The sequence below is a fragment of the Ursus arctos genome, unplaced genomic scaffold (assembly GCF_023065955.2).
Source record: "Ursus arctos isolate Adak ecotype North America unplaced genomic scaffold, UrsArc2.0 scaffold_16, whole genome shotgun sequence".
NCBI lineage: Eukaryota > Metazoa > Chordata > Mammalia > Carnivora > Ursidae > Ursus > Ursus arctos.
In genome coordinates, this window is record NW_026622830.1 from 15,804,886 (window position 1) to 15,823,714 (window position 18,829).

At 53.0% G+C, this 18,829-nt stretch overlaps 1 protein-coding gene across 5 annotated transcripts in view; it reads right to left on the bottom strand.

Annotated features, from left to right (window-relative positions):
- Window positions 1-18,829, bottom strand: part of GDAP1L1 (ganglioside induced differentiation associated protein 1 like 1) — a 47,129-nt gene continuing 28,300 nt past the window's right edge. For 4 of the 5 annotated variants that reach the window (XM_026503559.4, XM_026503555.4, XM_044385832.3 and 1 more), the window contains 5 exons: window positions 18,335-18,527; window positions 17,074-17,247; window positions 12,330-12,427; window positions 11,418-11,532; window positions 3-1,474 (listed from right to left, as the gene is read on the bottom strand). In XM_026503559.4, coding sequence (XP_026359344.1) covers window positions 1,131-1,474; window positions 11,418-11,532; window positions 12,330-12,427; window positions 17,074-17,247; window positions 18,335-18,440 — 837 coding nt within the window. In that variant the 5' untranslated portion in view covers window positions 18,441-18,527 and the 3' untranslated portion in view covers window positions 3-1,130. Of the gene's footprint in view, window positions 1,475-11,417; window positions 11,533-12,329; window positions 12,428-17,073; window positions 17,248-18,334; window positions 18,528-18,829 lie in introns of all 5 variants that reach the window. The other variant, XM_057312512.1, reaches the window with a different exon arrangement.

Sequence of the window (18,829 nt, forward strand, 5' to 3'; positions counted from 1 at the left end):
CGAGAGATGGATGGACAACACGGGTTTAGAAATGAAAAGCAACCGCTCCTCCCGGATGCTTTATTGGGGGCTTTCAGTGGTTTCTACGCATGAGTGGCAGTGACACCCAGACCCTCTCCCAACATGCAAAAGGCACAGGAAAGTGAGACACGACCAGGGAGGGCAGCAGGGATGCAGGGATCCCCCCTCCTCCACGTGGCATGATGGGGCACAGGGGGAGCCCCACGAGTGATGGGGAAGGGTGGCATTAAAGGAGGTGGCTTTGGCATAGGCAGACAAAGACTAGCCAATCCACCTCCAGACCCACCCCTGCACTCAGGCCAGGACTGACCTTCTGAGAGAAGGTCAACATGGCTGTCGCTGAAAGCCACCTCCCATGGTGGGAAATGTCAACCCCAGGTAGGAAGAGGATGATGGATGGATGCTGCCTCCAGGGGCTTCTGGTAAAGTGTCAAAGCAAACACACTGGCCAAATCAGGAGGGGAATGAGAGGGTGTGCTCATGGGGTCGGTCCCAGGCGTGACCTGGTGGTTGGCTGCCACTGCGTTGGCTGGAGCCAGTGCTGTCTCAGTCCATGTGCAGGAGAAGAGTGGAGCCCCTTCGGTCTTCAGGGGCCTCCCTGGGGTCTGCGGTCTCCAGCCCCACCCGGAGGCACCACTTAGAAGAGCCAGTGTTGATGTTGGCTTTATCCTGTGGAAGAGTTCCCTGGGCAAGAGGGAAGGGGAGGCGAGGGGTCAGGCCCTCCGAGCCCCCAGCACCTCCCGGAATCTGGGCCCTGGTGGATGAAACAACCTGGGACTCACCTCAGATCCTAACCAGTCCCCACAGTTCCATCTTGAGACCTCGAATCAAAAGAAGAGGCATTCGTGTTTTCTCTCTCTCGTGTTCTCTCTCTCCCTCTCTCTCTCTCTCACACTCACTCTTTCTCTCCTTTAGTAGAGCCGTGGCCTCAACACACGGCATTGGCAACGTCTACTTCTAAACTATGGAATGTTTTCACATTGACGGTAGAATTACTCCAGACGGGGCGGGGAGTGGCTGTTCAAGTGTTCATGAGACAGTGCGTAACAGAGCTTGCTGGGAGTCACACAGTACAGACACACCGACAGGCACCAAGCCCGGGCCTGGCTCTAGATGTATTTTTTCTTCAGGTACCAGTAGGCAAAGTAGCCCATCCCACCCAGGGAGCCCATGAGGAAGGACGCCCCAAAGAAAGATGGGGGTTTCCGCTTGACCAGCCGGAACGCGTTGGGGATGACGGCCGACAGCAGGGTGGTGTGGATGTCGCCAAGGACTTTCCGGAAGGCCAAGCGCTTCTGGACCCTCTCGAAGAAAGACTGCAGGTTGGGCCGGCTGCCGTCTTCCCAGTACTTCTTGGACAGTCCCAGGAACTTGAGGCGGTGCAGGGTGGCTCCCAGGAGGACGTCGGCGAGGGTGAAGGCACAGCCGCAGAGCCACAGCTCACACTTCTGCCCTGGAGTGGAAGGGAGAGGAGACGGGGGTAGAAGGGCTCACTCGTCTGCCGCTGATGCCTCTGGCCTCCACCCCCTGCCCACCACAGCGCCGCCGGGCCACCCGCTCCCTACAGCTTCGATCACTTTGGCCCAATGCTTATACTACCTAAGTATTTTTTCTTTAAATCAACTGACTTTTAAGTGCAAATACATGTGTCTAAACTCTAGACCCCTACGTCCAACTGCCCGTTTGACAGGCTCCACTTGGATATCCACCATGCCCTTCACACTCGGTATATCCAAAACTGAATTCCTGATCGTCACCCCCAAACCCACCACACTCGTCCCCAGGTCAGCGACCGTGTGCCCACCCATTCAGTTGCTCCGGCCAAAGCCCCATGCCACGTCGAGTCCTCTTCCTTTCATTCCCCACATATAGTGTGTCAGCAATTCCCAATAGCTTCTCTTCCAAATGCATCCAGGGTGTGAGGTTACCTCTGCTGTTACCAGTCCTGTCCAAACAACCATCCTGTCCGACCTGAATTATAAGAATGTCCCCTTGATAGATCGCCCTGCCTCTGCCCTTGACATCCTCAAGTCTGTTCTGAACACAGCAGCTGGAGGGACTGGAAATAGTCATGGCTTGCCTGGGGGGGGGGGGCGCCGGTGAGCAGGGAGTGATTCATGAGAAGTCAAGATTAGAGAAGTAGTTGGAGATAAACTAGGGTAAAGCTTAGAACCCCCCGCAAAGGAGTTTGGACATGAACATGGTCAGTGGGGAGAACTGCAGGGTTTTGAGCCAAGACGTAATGTAGGAGACCAAAGGAGCTCCATGTCCACCTCTGGGCCTTTGCCCCTGCCAGGCTTCATGCTTGGAATGCTCTTCCCTCTGCCTCCACTTCCTGTGAGGTCTGCTGTCCCGGGAAGCTGCTTCTGCATCTTTGAGCAGGTGTTCCGTTCAACTCAGAAATATCCGGAATCTGAGGCCCTCCACCATCAAAGCCTGAGCCCCTCTATCCCTCTCACTCATGGCTTCTTGTTCATTCATTTATTCATTCACCCAACATGTTTATCTACTGGTATGTGCTTCGCACGAAGCCCTGACATGACATGATGCGTGACAAGACACAGGGTCCTGAGAGGCTCGTGCTTCCACAGGACGAGGAGGTAAAGTGTAACGAAGGCTCTAATCCAAAGTCTGTTCTTGGTACGTAACCTTCAAGATGCCTGCTGGATATCCACGGGGCGATAGATGATGAATCAGCAGTTAGAGGTACACACAGCTAGTTCAAGTGTGCATCTTCAGCATGGAGCTGGAAGGACACCAGCAAGGGAGTGAGTAGACAGATCTGAGAACAGGACCAGGGACTGAGCTCTGGGGCTCTGAGATTCGGATGTTGGGCAGCAAGGAGAAACCAGCAGAAGGGCATGAGAAGGAGCACCTGCGAGGTGAGAGGAACCAGGAGAGAGTGTTTTCCTGGAAGCCAAGATAAGAAAGTGTTCCAAGGAGAAGAAGGGAGGTGTTCGAATGCCGCAGAGAGGTCAAGTAGGAGGCGGAGAATTGTGGTGGCATTTGGTGACTGGTGACCTTGACAAGAGCAGTTGGAGCCAATGCTGACACTGAAAGCCTGGTTGGAGGGAGTCCTGGTTGGAGAGAAAGGGAGGAGAGGAACTGGAGACTGTGAGCAAGGATCCCACTGTCAAGGAGTTTCGCTGTGATGGGAAGGACACGCCAATAATGTGAGGCAGGTCAAGAGTGTCTTTGCAAGCGGGGAGGGAAAACCCAGCACTTTGACGGCGATGATGTAGCAGAGGGGGCAATGACGCTGCAGAGGACAGTGGGGGGAGTTACCAAGACGGGTGCTTGAGCGGATGGCTCTCTAGTGCACCAGGGGAGGGGTTGCGTGTTCAAGGACAGCTCACTGTCGGTGGTTCGAGGGAGTGCGTGCAGCTGTATCTCACCAGATCTAAGTTGCCGCGGAGTGGAAGGCAGCCACCCCAGGGGGCACAAGCGGTGCCAATTCGACTTTGACTGTGAGATGCATTCCAGTTTCAGAGATGTTAGGATGTGATGGGACAAAGCTGTCTCTTAGAGCTGATAAAATGGGGTGTGTAGAGTACGAGCACTGATGCTGGCGGGGGCGGCGCTGTGGGGTCAGAGGGCTTCGGTTTCCTGGGTGAGTGAGGGGAGAGCTGGGGGCAGCGGGTGGAAGGTTGAGGAGGAAGGAGATGGTATTAAGCAGTCACCTGGAGAGGGGATGGCAGGGGGAGGCCAAGGGCAGGCGGAGAGCCAGCTAAGGCTCGTGATCGTGAATTCAAAGTGAGACCAGCCGGCACGCGTGTTTCTCCAGCCACGCTTGGGCCCACAGGCACTGACGAGGTGGTGAGTCGGGTGGAACCATTGAGGTTTTGCAGAGTACGCTATAAAGCCAGAGCAGGGCAAGGACGCCGACGGCGCAGGCAACGGAGTGCTCTTACTGGTGGACGACGGGCGTTACTGCCACGTCCGGAGCAGGGTGCGATTGGGATGGGGGTGAGGGGCAGCGAAGGGAGGCAGGATCAGGGGCCTGCAGTCCCCAGCGACAGGCTGGAGGAGACAGGCAGATTTGAGAACAGGACCAAGGACTGAGCCCTGGGGCACACCAAGGTCTAGATAACGGACAAGGAGAACCCGGCAAAGCTGTGGGGGAAGGATCTGTCTGTGAAGTGGGAGGTGCGCCAGAGCGGGCGGTGTCACCCCCCAGTCCTCACAGCAACCCTACTGGTAGGTGCTATTACTATCCCCACTCTGCACGTGAGGACACTGAGGCACAGAGAGGTTAAGTAACTTAGCCAAAGCCACACAGCGAGGACGTGGCAGAGCAGAATCTGGACGTGAACCCAGGCCGTGTATTTCCAGAGTCTGTGCTTGTAACCGCTACAGAGCACTGCGTCTTTCCCCGCGCAAACGAGCACACGCACAGGCATGTATCTCCACACACGCTCGGGCCCCTTTCCACAGGTGCCTTCTCGTCGGGTCTGTGTGCAGATCTGTGTGGCCGCACCGCACGTGGCGTGTCTGTTCGCCCCTGGGTGTGCCTGCCCAAGTCCATGTTTATGCACGCGGCTATCTGCCACATGGCCACCTGCGTGCGTGCGGTGCGGAACCCCCAGATGTGTCAGTGAAGTGTATGCCCACGTCATTGGGCCGCCTGCCTGCAGACGGATGTTCCCAAGCATGTCTGCGCGTGGCGTCGTCTAAGTGTGTCCACGCCTGGGTTTCTGTCTGTGGGCAGATGCTGAGAGCCACGACCACCCCGTACGTGGACACGGGTCGCTTCCTGGCAGGACACCCTTCCGTTTGCGCCTCTCCTCCAGCTGTGCGCACCCTTCGAAAAGCCCCCAGCCCTGGACAAACCCTATCTTGGGCCTTCCCAGGGTCTGCCAGCTCAGAGCGCTGACCAGTGAGGCTTCGAATTCATTACACAAAGCCCAAGGGGGCACCTGGGCACGCCTGGGCCTCTGCGAGTTCTGGAGCAGGCTGGCTTCCCCACGACCTGCAGACACAGCCCTCCAGCTTTCACCTCTCCTCACACCCGGGCCCTCGTCCTCGCTCCGACCGGGACGCCACCGCGTGCATTCAGAACACAGGAGCCTTCAGCCAGGAAAGCCTTCACTCGACCGTGAACCCTAAGCCAGGCACGCGCACCCTGCCTCCGGCCACCCCCCCCCACTCAAGGCCAGGCCCCCTGCGGTTCTCTGCATCGGCTGAGGCCGCGCATCTCCCCTTCACCTTCCAGATCCGCTCTCCTCCCTTCTCCACGTTGCTCTGCGCCCCAGGAGGACGACTGGATGGATACCCCAGTGGGGCTCCCAACCCTCGGGCTCCAGTCAGGTCAAGTTGTTGGGGAGCAGAGGCAGGAGGTGGGAGGGCGGGCGAGAGTGAGGTGGGAGTCCTGCTTCCCTCAGCGTCCTCTCCGCGGGTCCACAGACGGAAGGCATAGCTCCTGACCTCCTGTCAGGCGGTCTCCCTCTCCACACAGCCTCTTTGTCCAACATCCTGCAACTGCTCCCACCCCTTAAGGCCTCAGGCCCGGGGCACCCCGTTCACTATTTGTGAACAGTCCCTGGATGAAGTCCTCCTCAACTTACCCCATTTGAAGGTACCCTGTTTCCCACGGGGCCCCGGCCCGGAGCATGCCCCTGGCGTCCTCTCCTGGACTTGGTGTCATCCGTCCTACAGCACTGACTTCTCCTTCCCACTGGGTCTTTCTACCGACCTGAAAACACGCTCTTGGATCTCCTCTCTTCACCCCACATCCTTCCTCAGGCACCATCCCATCTCTCTACTCCCTCCCACAGCCAAACATCTCAAAAGGGGTGCCTACACCTGCCGTCTTCATCCCTCACCTCCTCACCTGCATTCAGTCTTCAGCCACCCACGCCCGCATTCCCACAAATTGCCTTTGGCAAGGTCACCAGCAAAATCCAGGGACGCTTTCCTACCCTCGCTTCACTCAGACTCCCAGCAGCAGCGTGTGACATCGTGCTCTCTTTAAAACACAACCCTCTCTGGGTCCCATTGACACAGGGTCCTCCTGCCTCACTGGTGACTCTGTCGGCTTTGCTGGCTACTCTGCCTCTACCCCTCCCCCGGCATGGGGGGGCCTCAGGGCAGGGGTGGCAGTTTTAAAATGCACTCACGAGCCACTCTGTACTTCTCTGTTGGAGCCCGATCTCCCTCCCCTTGAACGTGGACTGTATTTTGTCACTTGCTTCTAGTGAAGAGAATGTGGCAGAAGTGACAGTGACTTCCAACAGTAGGTTGTAAAAGGCACTGTGGCCACCTCTCCCCCTCTCTCTGCGCTCACCGGTTCTGGGGAAAGCCGGCAGCCGTGCTGTGAGGACACGCAAGTGGCCCCATTGAGAAGCGCAGGTAGTGAGGAACTGGGGCCTCCCGCCAACGGCCAGCAGGGAATGGAGACCTCTAGTTACGAACCCCGTGAACGAGCCATCTTGGCTGTGGCTTCTCCAGCTCAAACGACTGCAGCCCCAGCCAACAGCATGAGTGCAACCTGCATTGTACAGCCCTAAATTAGAACCACCCAGCCACCCTGCTCCAAAAGTCATGAGCCACAGAAAATGTGATGTAATAAATGTGGTTTTTGTTGCTGCTTCAGCCCCTAATTCATGGGCAATTTGCTGTGCAGCCAAAGGACACATCAGCCCTGACTCTTTTGTTTCCCTCCACTCTCTCCCTAGATGAATCACCCAGATCTATGGCTTTAAATACCACATATGTGCTGGAGACTCGCAGATCTCTCTCCAAATTCTGACCTCTCCTTCACAAGGCAAACTAGAATACCTAATGGCTTGTGTGACACCCCCTCTCGGGTGTCTGAAAGGCCTCTTGAACACACTGTGTCCCAAATCATACACTCGGCCCCCTTGTCCGTATCACGAAATGGCACTCGGTAGCTCAGACCGAAACCCAGGAGTCATCTTGGATTCCATTCCCTTACTCTCCCCTCCTCATACGCCACTCAACAAGTTCCAATCCATTCTGTCTCCAAAATGCCTCTCGAGTCCATCCACGCCTCCCCATCGCCCCTGCCACCTCCTCGGTCCAAGCCAACATCGTCCCTCCTGGGCTGCTGGGACAGCCTCCACTCTGTCTCCCTTGAAATCCATTCTCACAGCAACCAGAGTGCTCTTAAAATCAGAACGTCTCACCCTGGGTGGCCTGTGAAAATGCCGCCAGTTCCTCCCATTCCTGTATGCGCGTGGCTTTGCTACCTCTGCCAACAGGAGGTGAATCTCACTTTTCACCCCTTTAGTCCAGACTTGCTTTAGCTAATGGGACTCTAGTAAATTCCACAGAAATAGAGGCCTGAGAAGTGTTTGCATGCTGACTCTTTGCTCCCTTGCTGCTCTCAGAAACCCTGCAACCACCACCATATGAATGTGCGTGGGTTAGCCCGCTGGGTGATGAGCAACCTGTGGCCCAGTGGCCCGGCTGACAGAGAGCCAGCCACTAGACACGCCAGGGAGGTCACTGACTGCCAGCTCGCTGCAAATACATGAGTGATGCCACCACCAGCATGTGGGACAGAGATAGGCATCCCAGATGGGCCCAGTCCAAACTGCCAAACCACAAATCATGACCAAATAAAAGGTTCTTTTAAGTGACTCAGATTTAGAGTTTATTTGTTACTCAGCAAAAGCTAACTGATACAATCCCCTTCTCAAAACCCTCCAAAGATTTCCCATATGATGGACTGTACATAGTACAAAATCTAAATTCTAAATATAGACTAAATTTTAAATATAAATAAAATATAAATATGGGTCTATTCTAAATTCTAAATACAGGTCCATGATCTTGTATCTCTCTGGCTCTGTCCAACCTCACTTATGCCACTCTTCCCATTACTCACCACATAGTAGCCAGTTACTGGAGAGTTCCCAGCTATCCCCTCACCACCGCGTCCCCTCAGTCTAGGACACACCGGTCCTGGTTCTTCACTAGGCTGGCCCTTCCATATCCATCAGGTCTCATTTGAAATGCCACCTCTTCAGAGAATCTTTATCATATTTGCCTGGCTCTTTTTACTGTCAATCTTAATACTTATCACTGTTTATAATTCTGTTTTTACTGATGGGATTATTTGACTAATGTCTTTCTTCTCCGCAAGACTATAAACTACACGAGAGCAAGAACAATGTCTTGTTTTTACTTACAGTTTTATCCTCAGGACCTGGCACACAATCGGTATCCAAGAAATATTTCAATAAATGAATGAGGAAAAATGATAATAGTAATTATTTTTGAAACTGCTATTTCTAGAACATTCTACCTTTAGCCAGGTACTGTGGAGAGCGGTAACACCCATTATCTTTATGAACCCTCACAACTTTCCTGTAAGTTAGATTCTGTTATTATCCACATTCTGTAGATGAGCACACACGAGTGAAGTGAATTCTAGAAGGTCACAGAACTAGGAGGTAGCTGATCAAGAATCCACATCGGTGTCATCCGGCTCCATGCTAGGGTTCTCAACTGTGACATTATAACACTTCCCAACCCGGTCCCTGCCTCACAAGGGAACAAGTGGAGGGCATAAGCATCACCCCCAGGAAGTTTGGGGCTGCCCCAGTGGATGAATGAGACCAAGTGGGCCCAGCCACCTCCGCAGACCTGTGCTGCTTCCCCCAGCCATGGAGGGACACAAGGACTGCCCAACATCTCCATCTGGAACAACCCCAGTCATCTTGCCATGGGGCAGTACAATGCTGCCTCCTCTTGGAAGAGCTCAGGACCAAAACAGAGACTGAGGTCTGGAGGCTCCCAACCTAGGGATCGCATGAGGAATGAACATCTACAGCTGTTCTCCAGGACTGTCCACTCTGCCCTCCCTCTAGGTCACACTCTGTGTCTCCCTTGATAGATCAGCAGCTAATACTTGTGGACATTTCCATACCGTGTGCCAGGCCATGTGCTTATTCCCTTACACGCACTTTCTCACTGGGCCTCACAACAGCCCTGTGAAGTAGGCTTTCATTTTATCACCCTTAACAGAACAGAAGAAGTGGCAGAGCTAGCGCTTAAAAACTCAAGACTCTGGGAGCCACGGTTTGAATCTGGGCTCTACCATTTCTGTCTGTGTGACCTTGGGAAGGTTACTGAACCTCTCTGTGCCTTAGTTTCCTCATCTGTTAAAAAGGATTACTCATATTACTTACCTCCTAGAGTTGCTAGGGGCATTAAATGAGTTGAACTACGTGAAACACTTAGCACAGTGCCTGGCCCCCAGGAAGTGTTGTTAAAGATACGTTGTATGGGGGCGCCTGGGTGGCACAGCAGTTAAGCGTCTGCCTTCGGCTCAGGGCGTGATCCCAGCGTTATGGGATCGAGCCCCACATCGGGCTCCTCTGCTATGAGCCTGCTTCTTCCTCTCCCACTCCCCCTGCTTGTGTTCCCTCTCTCGCTGGCTGTCTCTACATCTGTCAAATAAATAAATAAAATCTTTAAAAAAAAAAAGATACGTTGTATGGGCTGAATTGTGGCCTTCCAAAATTCATATGTTGAAGCCCGAATCCCCAGTATATCAGAATGTAACTCTATTTGGAGAGAGGCCCTTTAAAGGCAGAAGTAAGTTAAAATGAGGCCATCAGGGTTGGCCCTAACCAATCTGACTGGTGTCCTTATAAGGAGAGGACACTGTGCCACACAGACACCAGGGCCGTGCACTCGGAGCAAAGCCTGCGTGAAGACACAACAAGAATGTGGCCTCTGTAAGCCCAAGAGAGGTCTCGGAAGAACCACACCTTGACCTTAGACTCCAGACTCCAGAACTGAGAAAATAAATCTCTGTGGCTTAAGACATCTAGTCTGCGGTATTTTGTTAGGGCAGCTGAGCAAATTAATCCGTAAATATGTAAGATGTGCCTGGTAATGAAGGTCAACCAATGGGAGAATGGCAGAGCTGGGCCTCTGACCCCAGAGGCAGTCATGGAAACACCACACCTTCTGGCCTCTGAGCACTCTTCTACGACGGCTCCCCCAAGCACATTCTCTGACAGAAAGGAGAAAGTTCCTGCTTGAGGTGCGTACTATTTTTATTACTAAGCCTTGCCATGCTTTTTTCTACAGAGGAGTTAGGGTCTGGCCTTAGAACTCCTGACAGTGTCCTATTCGGGACTTTAGGTATCTATGAGCACCTTATGCTTGTCTCAGTTGTGAGATGCTGGAAGAGCACTGCACCTGTCAGGAAGGAACCTGTTCTTGCCCTAACCATGCCATTTATGAGCTGCACAAAATTGAGCAAGTCCCTGTATCTCTTTGAGCCTCAATTTTCTCAAATAGAGAATGTGCAAGGCTTTGGCTGTCATATGTTTAAACTAGCATGTTCCAGGCAATGGGCAGAATGCTTTTACTTTTTATGAGTCCAACAAGATGGTATTAAGTTATAGTAGTACCATCCCATTCTACAGATGAAGAAACTGAGGCTCCAGTAGGGAAAGCAGCTTATCCAAGTCACACGGTAGAGACAGCAAAGCCGGAACTCTAACTCAAACCCCTGTCTGACTCTAAAGCCATCTTTTTTTTTTTTAAGATTTTATTTTAAGTAATCTCTATACCCCAGTGTGGGGCTTGAACTCACAACCCCAAGATCAAGAGTTGCATGGTCTACCAACTGAGCCAACTGGGGGCTCCTAAACCCATCTTTTCGAACACTGTGCTCCACGGCTTCCCCATACAGATGGTGTGTGCATGTGTGAGGCTGTGATATAGCAGTGCCTGTCACGTAGGCTCTATAAATTAGCATAACTGAGGAGACAAGACTAACTGGCCGCCTAAAACAGAGCAAGATGAGAAGGTCCAGAATCAAACTCAAAGAGGGGCAGTGGCAAAGACAGCACGTAAAAGGAAAAAGGAGCAGAGTGGTGTGGAGAGGGTACTCCCAGGCAGAAGAACTGCAGGAGCAAAGGTGTGGAGATGGGAATGAAGCTGGCACGCTCAGGGTCCAGAGAGCCACTCCAGGACAGAAAGAGTCAAGGTCAGAAAGAGCCATAACACATCCTTCAGCAGGGGAAAGGTGAGAGGGTCGTGGTCATCACCTCCATCACCATCATCATCTTCACCAACCTCTATTAAACATCTACTGTGTGCTAAGCGCTGACCTAATACCTACATGTATTATTTCATGCAATGTCTCAACACCTTTCTGGGGTAGGTCTTATTCTTATCCCTATTTCACAGATGAGAAACAGGTCCAGGGAGGTGAAGTACCTGACCCATGGTCACTTAACTAGTAAGTGGTCAAGCTAGGACTTACACCTAAGTCTGTCTGCCTCCATGGCGCATGACCCTAACCACCTGGGAGGTCCTCTAAGATCTTTGGGATAAAGGGGCTGGGAGTGGGCAGGAGCGGGTAGACTGGATGGGCTCCAGCACCCACCTACCCCAGAGCTGGCACCCACCCTCGTTCTCCAGCTTCCTCTTCTCCAGCTCCGCCTCGATCTGGTCCAGCACCATGGCCAGCTCCCCAAGGATCTTCTTCAGGTAGCTCACATCATCGTGCTCCAAGATCTTGGCCTGGGGACAGGACAGGCAGGAGCCAGAGGAGTTGAGCTGGCTTCCATCGAAGCCTGGATAACCAGGGCTGGAAGGAGCTTGACCCAAACCCCCTTCGGCAAACCCAGCCTCCAAATATTCCTCTCAGCATAGAGGGTGACCCACTGTTACAGAAAAAGCACCCTCATCTGGTGCTCATAGCACCCCGGTGAGCTTGGCTGTCCTGGCCAGACCTGGCACTTTCATACACCAGCTGCTGTGAGGATCGGTTGATAGCAGCTCATTGCTGCCCCTTCTCCAGAGTTACTCTCAGCCAACAAGGGCTGCCTGGAAATACTTGGGAGGGTATCTCCCACCCCTCACGTCCCGCCCAGGTAATCTGTAGCCAATGACTGACTGACACAGGGGTATAAAAGGCTTGCCCTTGTCTCCATGTGGATTGACTTTGTGGTGACACTTATGCTGCAGAGCTCCCTGTGGGATCAGGTGAAACTTGGCCCCTTCTTCCTTCCTATCCCTCCCACCCTTACTGGGTTCTCCTCAGAACACTCCCTCAATGCCACTCTTACCCAAGAACCTCTGTCCAATGCTTTGCTTTTAGGGACAGAACCTAAGATGTGAGGACACCAAGGCTCCAGTGGGACAGTGGCTTGTTCAAGGTCAAAGAGCCAGTAAGTGACAGGATTGGAAAACCAAGCCGTGTTGTTTTCCTTTTATGCCATCAGCTGATCCTCTATTTAGAACGAGTTTCTCCCATTTGTTCTGTTCCAAGGGAAAGATGGTGGGGAAGGAAACTGGACAGGCCTGGAAGCACTCACCATGAGCTTCTTCTGTTTGGAAAGGTAGGGCTCAGAGAGCTGGGGCTCCTCTTCATGGTCCAATTTCATGAGGTCTGTGGTGGCATTGGCTAAATGTCCTGGGGAGAGAATAAGGAAGGCCCCATCTTTCTGACACCCAGGGCCACTCCCACCCCTTCTTCCAGAAGTTTACGGGTAGGTCCCACTCAGACATTGATCTGGGAAGTAATAATATCAACAGCCAACACCTAGTAGGCCCGACAGCCTGCAGCGTAGGGACGGATGACATGTCATCCTGCCCGAGGCTCAGGCGAGTGGAAGACACAGACACATAAAGAAATTGCTGTGATATAGCATGATCAATCTGTAATGAAGAGCGAACAGAACACTGTGGGACACAGAGGGCCACCTGCCTGGGCCACAGAGCATCAAGAAGCCTCACTGAGGAGGAGACTACTCGGAGATGAGGAGATGTTGGCCAGAAATGGAGAGGTTATAAACCTGGAGAAACTCATACTTCAGTGCATTTCTCCCCCCACCCTTTCCTGTGGTAAGGAAATGGGTTCAGAGAGGCTAAATAATAGCCACACTAGTAAAGGATAAGCAGGGCTCAAGCTTGGGTCCACTTGATTCTTAGTCTAGTGCTCACTCACTGTAGCCCACAAGGAAAAACTTACTTAATGCCAAGAAAACCCATAAGAAACTTTTGCTGTCTTGAAACTTCCCGTTCTGGTGAGACAATTTTCCCGAAGATTTAGGAACATGCTAACCCTATACTTCCTGAGAAAACTGGCCTTTTAAAGATGTTAAAAAGGGAAGGGTGATGGAACAGAGGGTCAGTGATAGAACTCAAGGCAATGAGAGAGAAGTGTCCTATAGTCTAACTTTGAGAGTCTAACTGTAAATTGTGGGAGTTGTAAGAGGAGGTGAAAATATCATTCAGGATAGGATCCTGGGGTCTGTTCCATGACTGGGATGGGATTTCTCCAGAATTCTTGGCCAGTAAGTCTGGGATGTGGTGGGTCATGTGGACAGTGGTGCCTCAATCCTGCCCTGCCCTTTCCCTTGTGTCCTAACTCCACTTAGAGATCCCTTAGGCTCCTTGAACTCATCCTGGCCCACTAACCTCATCATCTTCCCTGCTCCACCTGCTCCTTGCCTGCATTCTCCCCTAACTGCAGCACCCCTCCCCCACACCGAGGCAAGCCAGATGCCTGGGGTGGGGGTGGGTGTCCTCAATTCCTCCTTCACCTCCTCCCTGCACCAAATCAGTCCCAGGTCCTGCTGATTCCTCCTTCTTATTCTTTCTCATACTTAGCTTCTCCCTTTCAATCATCTGCCTCCCTTAGTTCAGACCCCTTCATTGATCTCTCTTTGGATGATTCTGACCCAGACCAAGGCACTGGCACTGTTTCCTCTCTGTGCCCTTCTCCCCACTCACACCAAAGAGGTGTTCCTCACACACATACTTGACCATGCCACTCCTTGCTTAAAACCCATCCCTGGATCCTCGCTGCCCTCAGATAATGTCCAAGCTCTTCAACTTGCCTTAAAAAAACAGCAGGATCCTCTCTTCTTACCAACACCATCTTTCATTGAGTTGCCCCACCTGTCCCTGTCCCCAGGTGGTAACATTTCAGCCGCTCCAAATGCTTGGCATTCCCTGAATGTGCCAGACCATCCCAAACCTCTGGGCCTCCGCTCACACTACTTCTACCTCCTGGAGTATCGTTCTCCTGTATTCCTGAAAATCCCCTTCTAGATCCAGTTCAAGATCACCTCCTCCATGAAGCCTGTCCTGATCCTCTAGGAGGTCTGACCACTCAATGCCTTTGTCCTCCGGTGTACATTGTACAGATTTCTGCCAGAAAATGCAAATACAGTGATCAGAGCTTCCACTGCACAAATCCATTCACATTACAATCTATGTGAAAAGTGCCCCCCGGACTTGTGCAGTGCACAACCTGTACTGCTACGTCTCTGGATGTTGTACTTATCTCTGGATGTGTATGTCTCCCACTAGAATTTGCGTCTCTGGAGACCAGTGGCTATGTCAGATTTGTCTCTGTTTCCTTAAAACCCAGTACAGGCCTGACACAGAACAAGAGCTTAGTGAGAGTTGAATGAATAAATGAGTGAATGAGTGAATGAGTGACTACACATGTTCAGCTTCTGCCCTCTAATGTCTCATCATCTACCACCCCATCTCCTGGCCTGATACAAAACCCAGTAAACACACTCCCAGACGTTTCAGCTTTGGGGCTATATTAAGTCTCATTGATATTTTATGAATGTGAAGGTCAAGTATAGCATTTTCTCTCTTGCTAGTCACCTAGGGCTGCACATGTGGCTCTCTTTAGACTCCAGGAGGGCAAACCAAGCCCAGGAAAGACCTTGGGCTGATTGGAGGGATCACCGCAGGATCACTTCTGTATCCTGTGAGATCCCCCTCATTCCCCCAGTGGGGCTGGAGTCCTGAGATCTCTTTCCTTGAAGGAGGAGCAGGCTGGGCCTTCTCAGGACCCCTCACTGCCTTCTAGACTTCACCAGATGACTCATGGCAGAATGAGGAAGGGCCTTCAGCCCCCAGAAGCATTTAAGGACTGCCTCCACCAAGTCCAGGCCACCATCATTGCTCACCTAGATGACAGCAGGACCTCCTAACTGCCGCACCCATTCTTCTCTCAGTGGAGGGAGCTCTATGAAATGCACATCAGATCACGTTCACTTTCCATCCCTCGTTTCTCCACTGCTCTTTCGACAAGATTCCAGTTCTGTCAGACCTACTCCCCAGACTCACACCATGGCCGCTCATACCTCCCTTGGGCTATACACTTCATCCACACTGAACTTCCTTCAGTTCCCCAAACACACCACACCCTCTCCTACTCCTGAAGCTGAAAGGATTCTCTCTCTCCTTCCCCTTCTACCTCCTCATCATCCTTGGGTGTTGCTCCATTTCGGAAGCCCCGGTGCCCCCAAGGCTGGGATGGGCACCGTCTTGTACCATAACACTCATTGGTTCGAGGGTAACAGTTTTTTAATCAGTTACTGTTTGAACAGGTTATACATACATACCTGTTTAAAAATTCAAACAATATTAAAGAATGTGCAGTGAAAAGTAAATCTCTCCTCTCAATCTGTGGTCTCTTAGTTCTGCTCCCCAAAAACAAACAGCTTCTCATGTATCCTTCCGGAAATCCTCTGTGTTTGTAAGCACCTGTGTGTCCATTTCACCCCCTTTTAAATTTATTAATGATAGCACGCTAGATGCATTTTTTTTGCCCTTCATTCCTACTTACTAATATATCTTAGAGAGCATCCCATATGCTTATTTTTTTTAGATTTCATTTAAATTCAAGTTAATTAACATATAGTGTATTAGTTTCAGTGGTAGAATTTAGTGATTCATCAGTTGCATGTAACACCCAGTGTCATATGCTTATTTTTTTTAATAGCTGCAGTGTTCCATCGTATGGGAAGACTAGAAGTGTTGCAGTGTAGGGGAAGACTAACTCATGCACAGCTGGGTTGCTTCCAGCCTTGTGCTGTTACCAGCTATGCTGCGATGAATGTCCTTGTACACGACTCTTGGCGTGCACATCCAGGTGCGACTACGGGATCACCTCCCAGGTGCGGGCCTTTCTGTGTTGGATCCAGATTGCCAGGCTGCCCTCCTGAGAGGCTGTTCGCACTGCAATTACCCGGTCATTTGTCGTTCTGCTCCCCTGTGATGGAACTGTGACCCTGGGATGGCAGAAGCTCTGTCTGTCCCCATCTGTCCCCAGCCCCCTGCCCAGGGCCTGGGTCGTAGGAGACCTCATCAATGTTGTTGACTGAATGGAGATAGGATGATGCTGATAAATTCCAAGTCTTGCTCGAGGGTACTCTAAAGGGACGAGATCAAGTTCCACAACCTGCCCCTTCCCACTTTTAAACATCTGCTCACTCCTTCAAGAGGGAGGAAGTGGCCATTTACTAAGCACCTAGTATCTACTTGGAATCATCACACTTCATCTGTCTATAGGACCCCATGGTGTCTGCACAGAGCCTGGAGCAAAGTCTGTAAATGGCTGTTGATGGATAATCTGATTTAATCCAACCCCCATTTACCGGGTGCTGGAAACAAAAGGATGAGCCAGGCTATGGGCACGTCCAGGCTAGCACTTAGGACAGGATGCGGGTGATGCTTACATCAGAAATCAGAGACCCCACAGGGGGCCTTGCACATCTGGGCAGCCTTCCTTGGTGGCACCAACCTTGATGTCACTCAGTGCCCTGGATCACCAACCACAGTCCTGACTTCCCTGGGCCCAGACTCCAGGTGTCTGGGGCTGGGACTCTGCTATGATGGTGCCCCAGCTCCCTAGGGATAAGACAAGCCTCTGGGGGGCAGAGAGCCCCATAGCCTCTTTATGGGATGGCAGGACAAGTGGAGGGGCAGGACAGGGGAATGAGACAGCCAGAGAGGGAGAGACATTTCAGTTTGAAACAGAGTGAATGAGATGGAAGGCCAGGGAGAGTGGTGGAGAGAAAGCAAGCAGGAGGGAGGGAGGATCAAGCAAGAGACGCCCAGAGGGAGGGTCAGACAGATTAACAGAGACAAGAGAAAGGGCTGGAGAGAGAGGCAGAGAGGGATGAGGGAGATCAGGAGGGATGCGAGGACAAAGGCAAACGAGAGACACACGGTAGGGGCAGGAGGTAGAGGAGGGGGACTGCTGCTAAGGGGAAAGGTGGGCAAATGGGGATAAGCCGTGGCACTCACTGCGGATCTCGGCTGTGGCGTACTTGGGGATCATGGAGTCGGTGGTGAGCTCGGGGTGCAGGATGCAGCCGTGCGTGTAGGCGTCCATGGGCAGTGCGTCCAGCAGCTCACGGTACTGCAGCACCCTCGCGTGCTGAGGGCTGCCCGCCTCAGGCATCAGGGCCACCACGTGCTCTGCGGGGCACAGCCGGGGCTGGGCTGGGGGTGGTGGGTCCCGCCCTGGCCCCCTACCCACCCTGATTTAGACAGGCCAGGCTCTGGTACGCACCCCTTGATCCCAGCATTCTGGAACCCTGAAATGTCGAGGCCCACAAGGACCAGCCTTTCCCCCAGGCTCCTGAGATACAATCTCCACCCAGCTGACAGGGGATCCTAGTGGTCCTGCCTGCCTACTCACCTCCCTAGAGTCCTGCCAGCTTGTCTCCTGAAGGGCAGCCCCTCACCACTCCAGGCTTGTTGCCTGATGGGGGTCTAGGCCCTGTGTTGCCAGGCTTCAAGAGAAGCCAGAAATCTGGATGCTTAGAACTCAACTTTCTTTGATTTTTAATTGTTGGCAACTAATTCATATTCTTTCTACACAGTACAGGTCTGGGCCCTGACCCCTCTCAGCTAGGTCTGCAGCATCTGCCATAGGCAATGGGCTTTTGAACCTGAAGCAGGCTGGAAGGAGGGAGGGAGACAGACATAGGGTCCTGTAGGATTCTGGGGTTTCTGGTCCCTGCTCACATCTGCAATGTTCTAGGGTTCCTGGGCCCATGTCTATGGGGTGCCCAGGGGGCCCATGGCGCTGACTATGCTTCTAGGGATTCAGGGGGCTGGGCCCTGCCCGTGCCCTGGCATTGCTGGAAGATCTGGGCCCTGTCTGTGGTGACACACAGGTGACACCCTGTGGAGGGCCTGGCTCCTGCTCCCGCCTGGGGGCTCTGAGGACCTGTGGCCATGCCTCTGACTGCCGAGCTCCTGGGAAAGGAGGCTGCAGCCCCAGTATTCCTAGGGGCGTGTCTGGCTCGCTAGCCTTTCCCTGAAGTACTGGGGAGAGGGTTTGTGGCGTCCCAAGGATCATGGCCATGCCTGTAGCTCTGTGATTCCTGGGTGGCATCTGAGCCCTGTTTGCAGCCCCATCGTTCCCTTCGGGGAAGACTGGGCCATGGCCACAGCCCCAGTGGGCTTCTTCAGGCTGCCCAAGGTTTTGGGAACCTGTCTGAGCCTGTGGGGTCCCTGGGGTCTGTGGCTGAGGCCCTGGTGGGTATGGCAGCCGTACCTCCTGTGAAGGTTCGCTCCACATAGTCGATGATCTGGTCGTAGTCGCTGATTATATTGTCCCGATGGATGATGACGGGCACCTCCTCGCCCAGGTTGAGCCGCATGAACCAGGGCTCCTTGTGTTCGCTCTGAGGCAGGCTCACGTCCCGCTCCTCACACGCCAGGCCCTTCTCGGCAATCACCAGCCGCACCTGCAGGCACCAGGGCCAGAGTGGGGAAGGTGGGAAGAAGCGGGGGTGGGGGGGGCACTCTGCCCGGAGGGACGGGGCATGCAGGAGGGAGGTCAGAGGTCACACACAGGAAGTGACATTGCTTCCAGCTCATTCTTGGGCTCCTGGTGGGCAGGGGTGGGCGGTGGAATCTCCCAGGGGCCTGGAGCCTCTTGGTGGGAGGAACACAGCCCTACCCTACTCTGGGGTAAAGGGGCAGTGCTCCCTGGTGGTGATGGGACTGGGTTTCACAGATGGACATACCTGGGATAGGATTCCTGGCT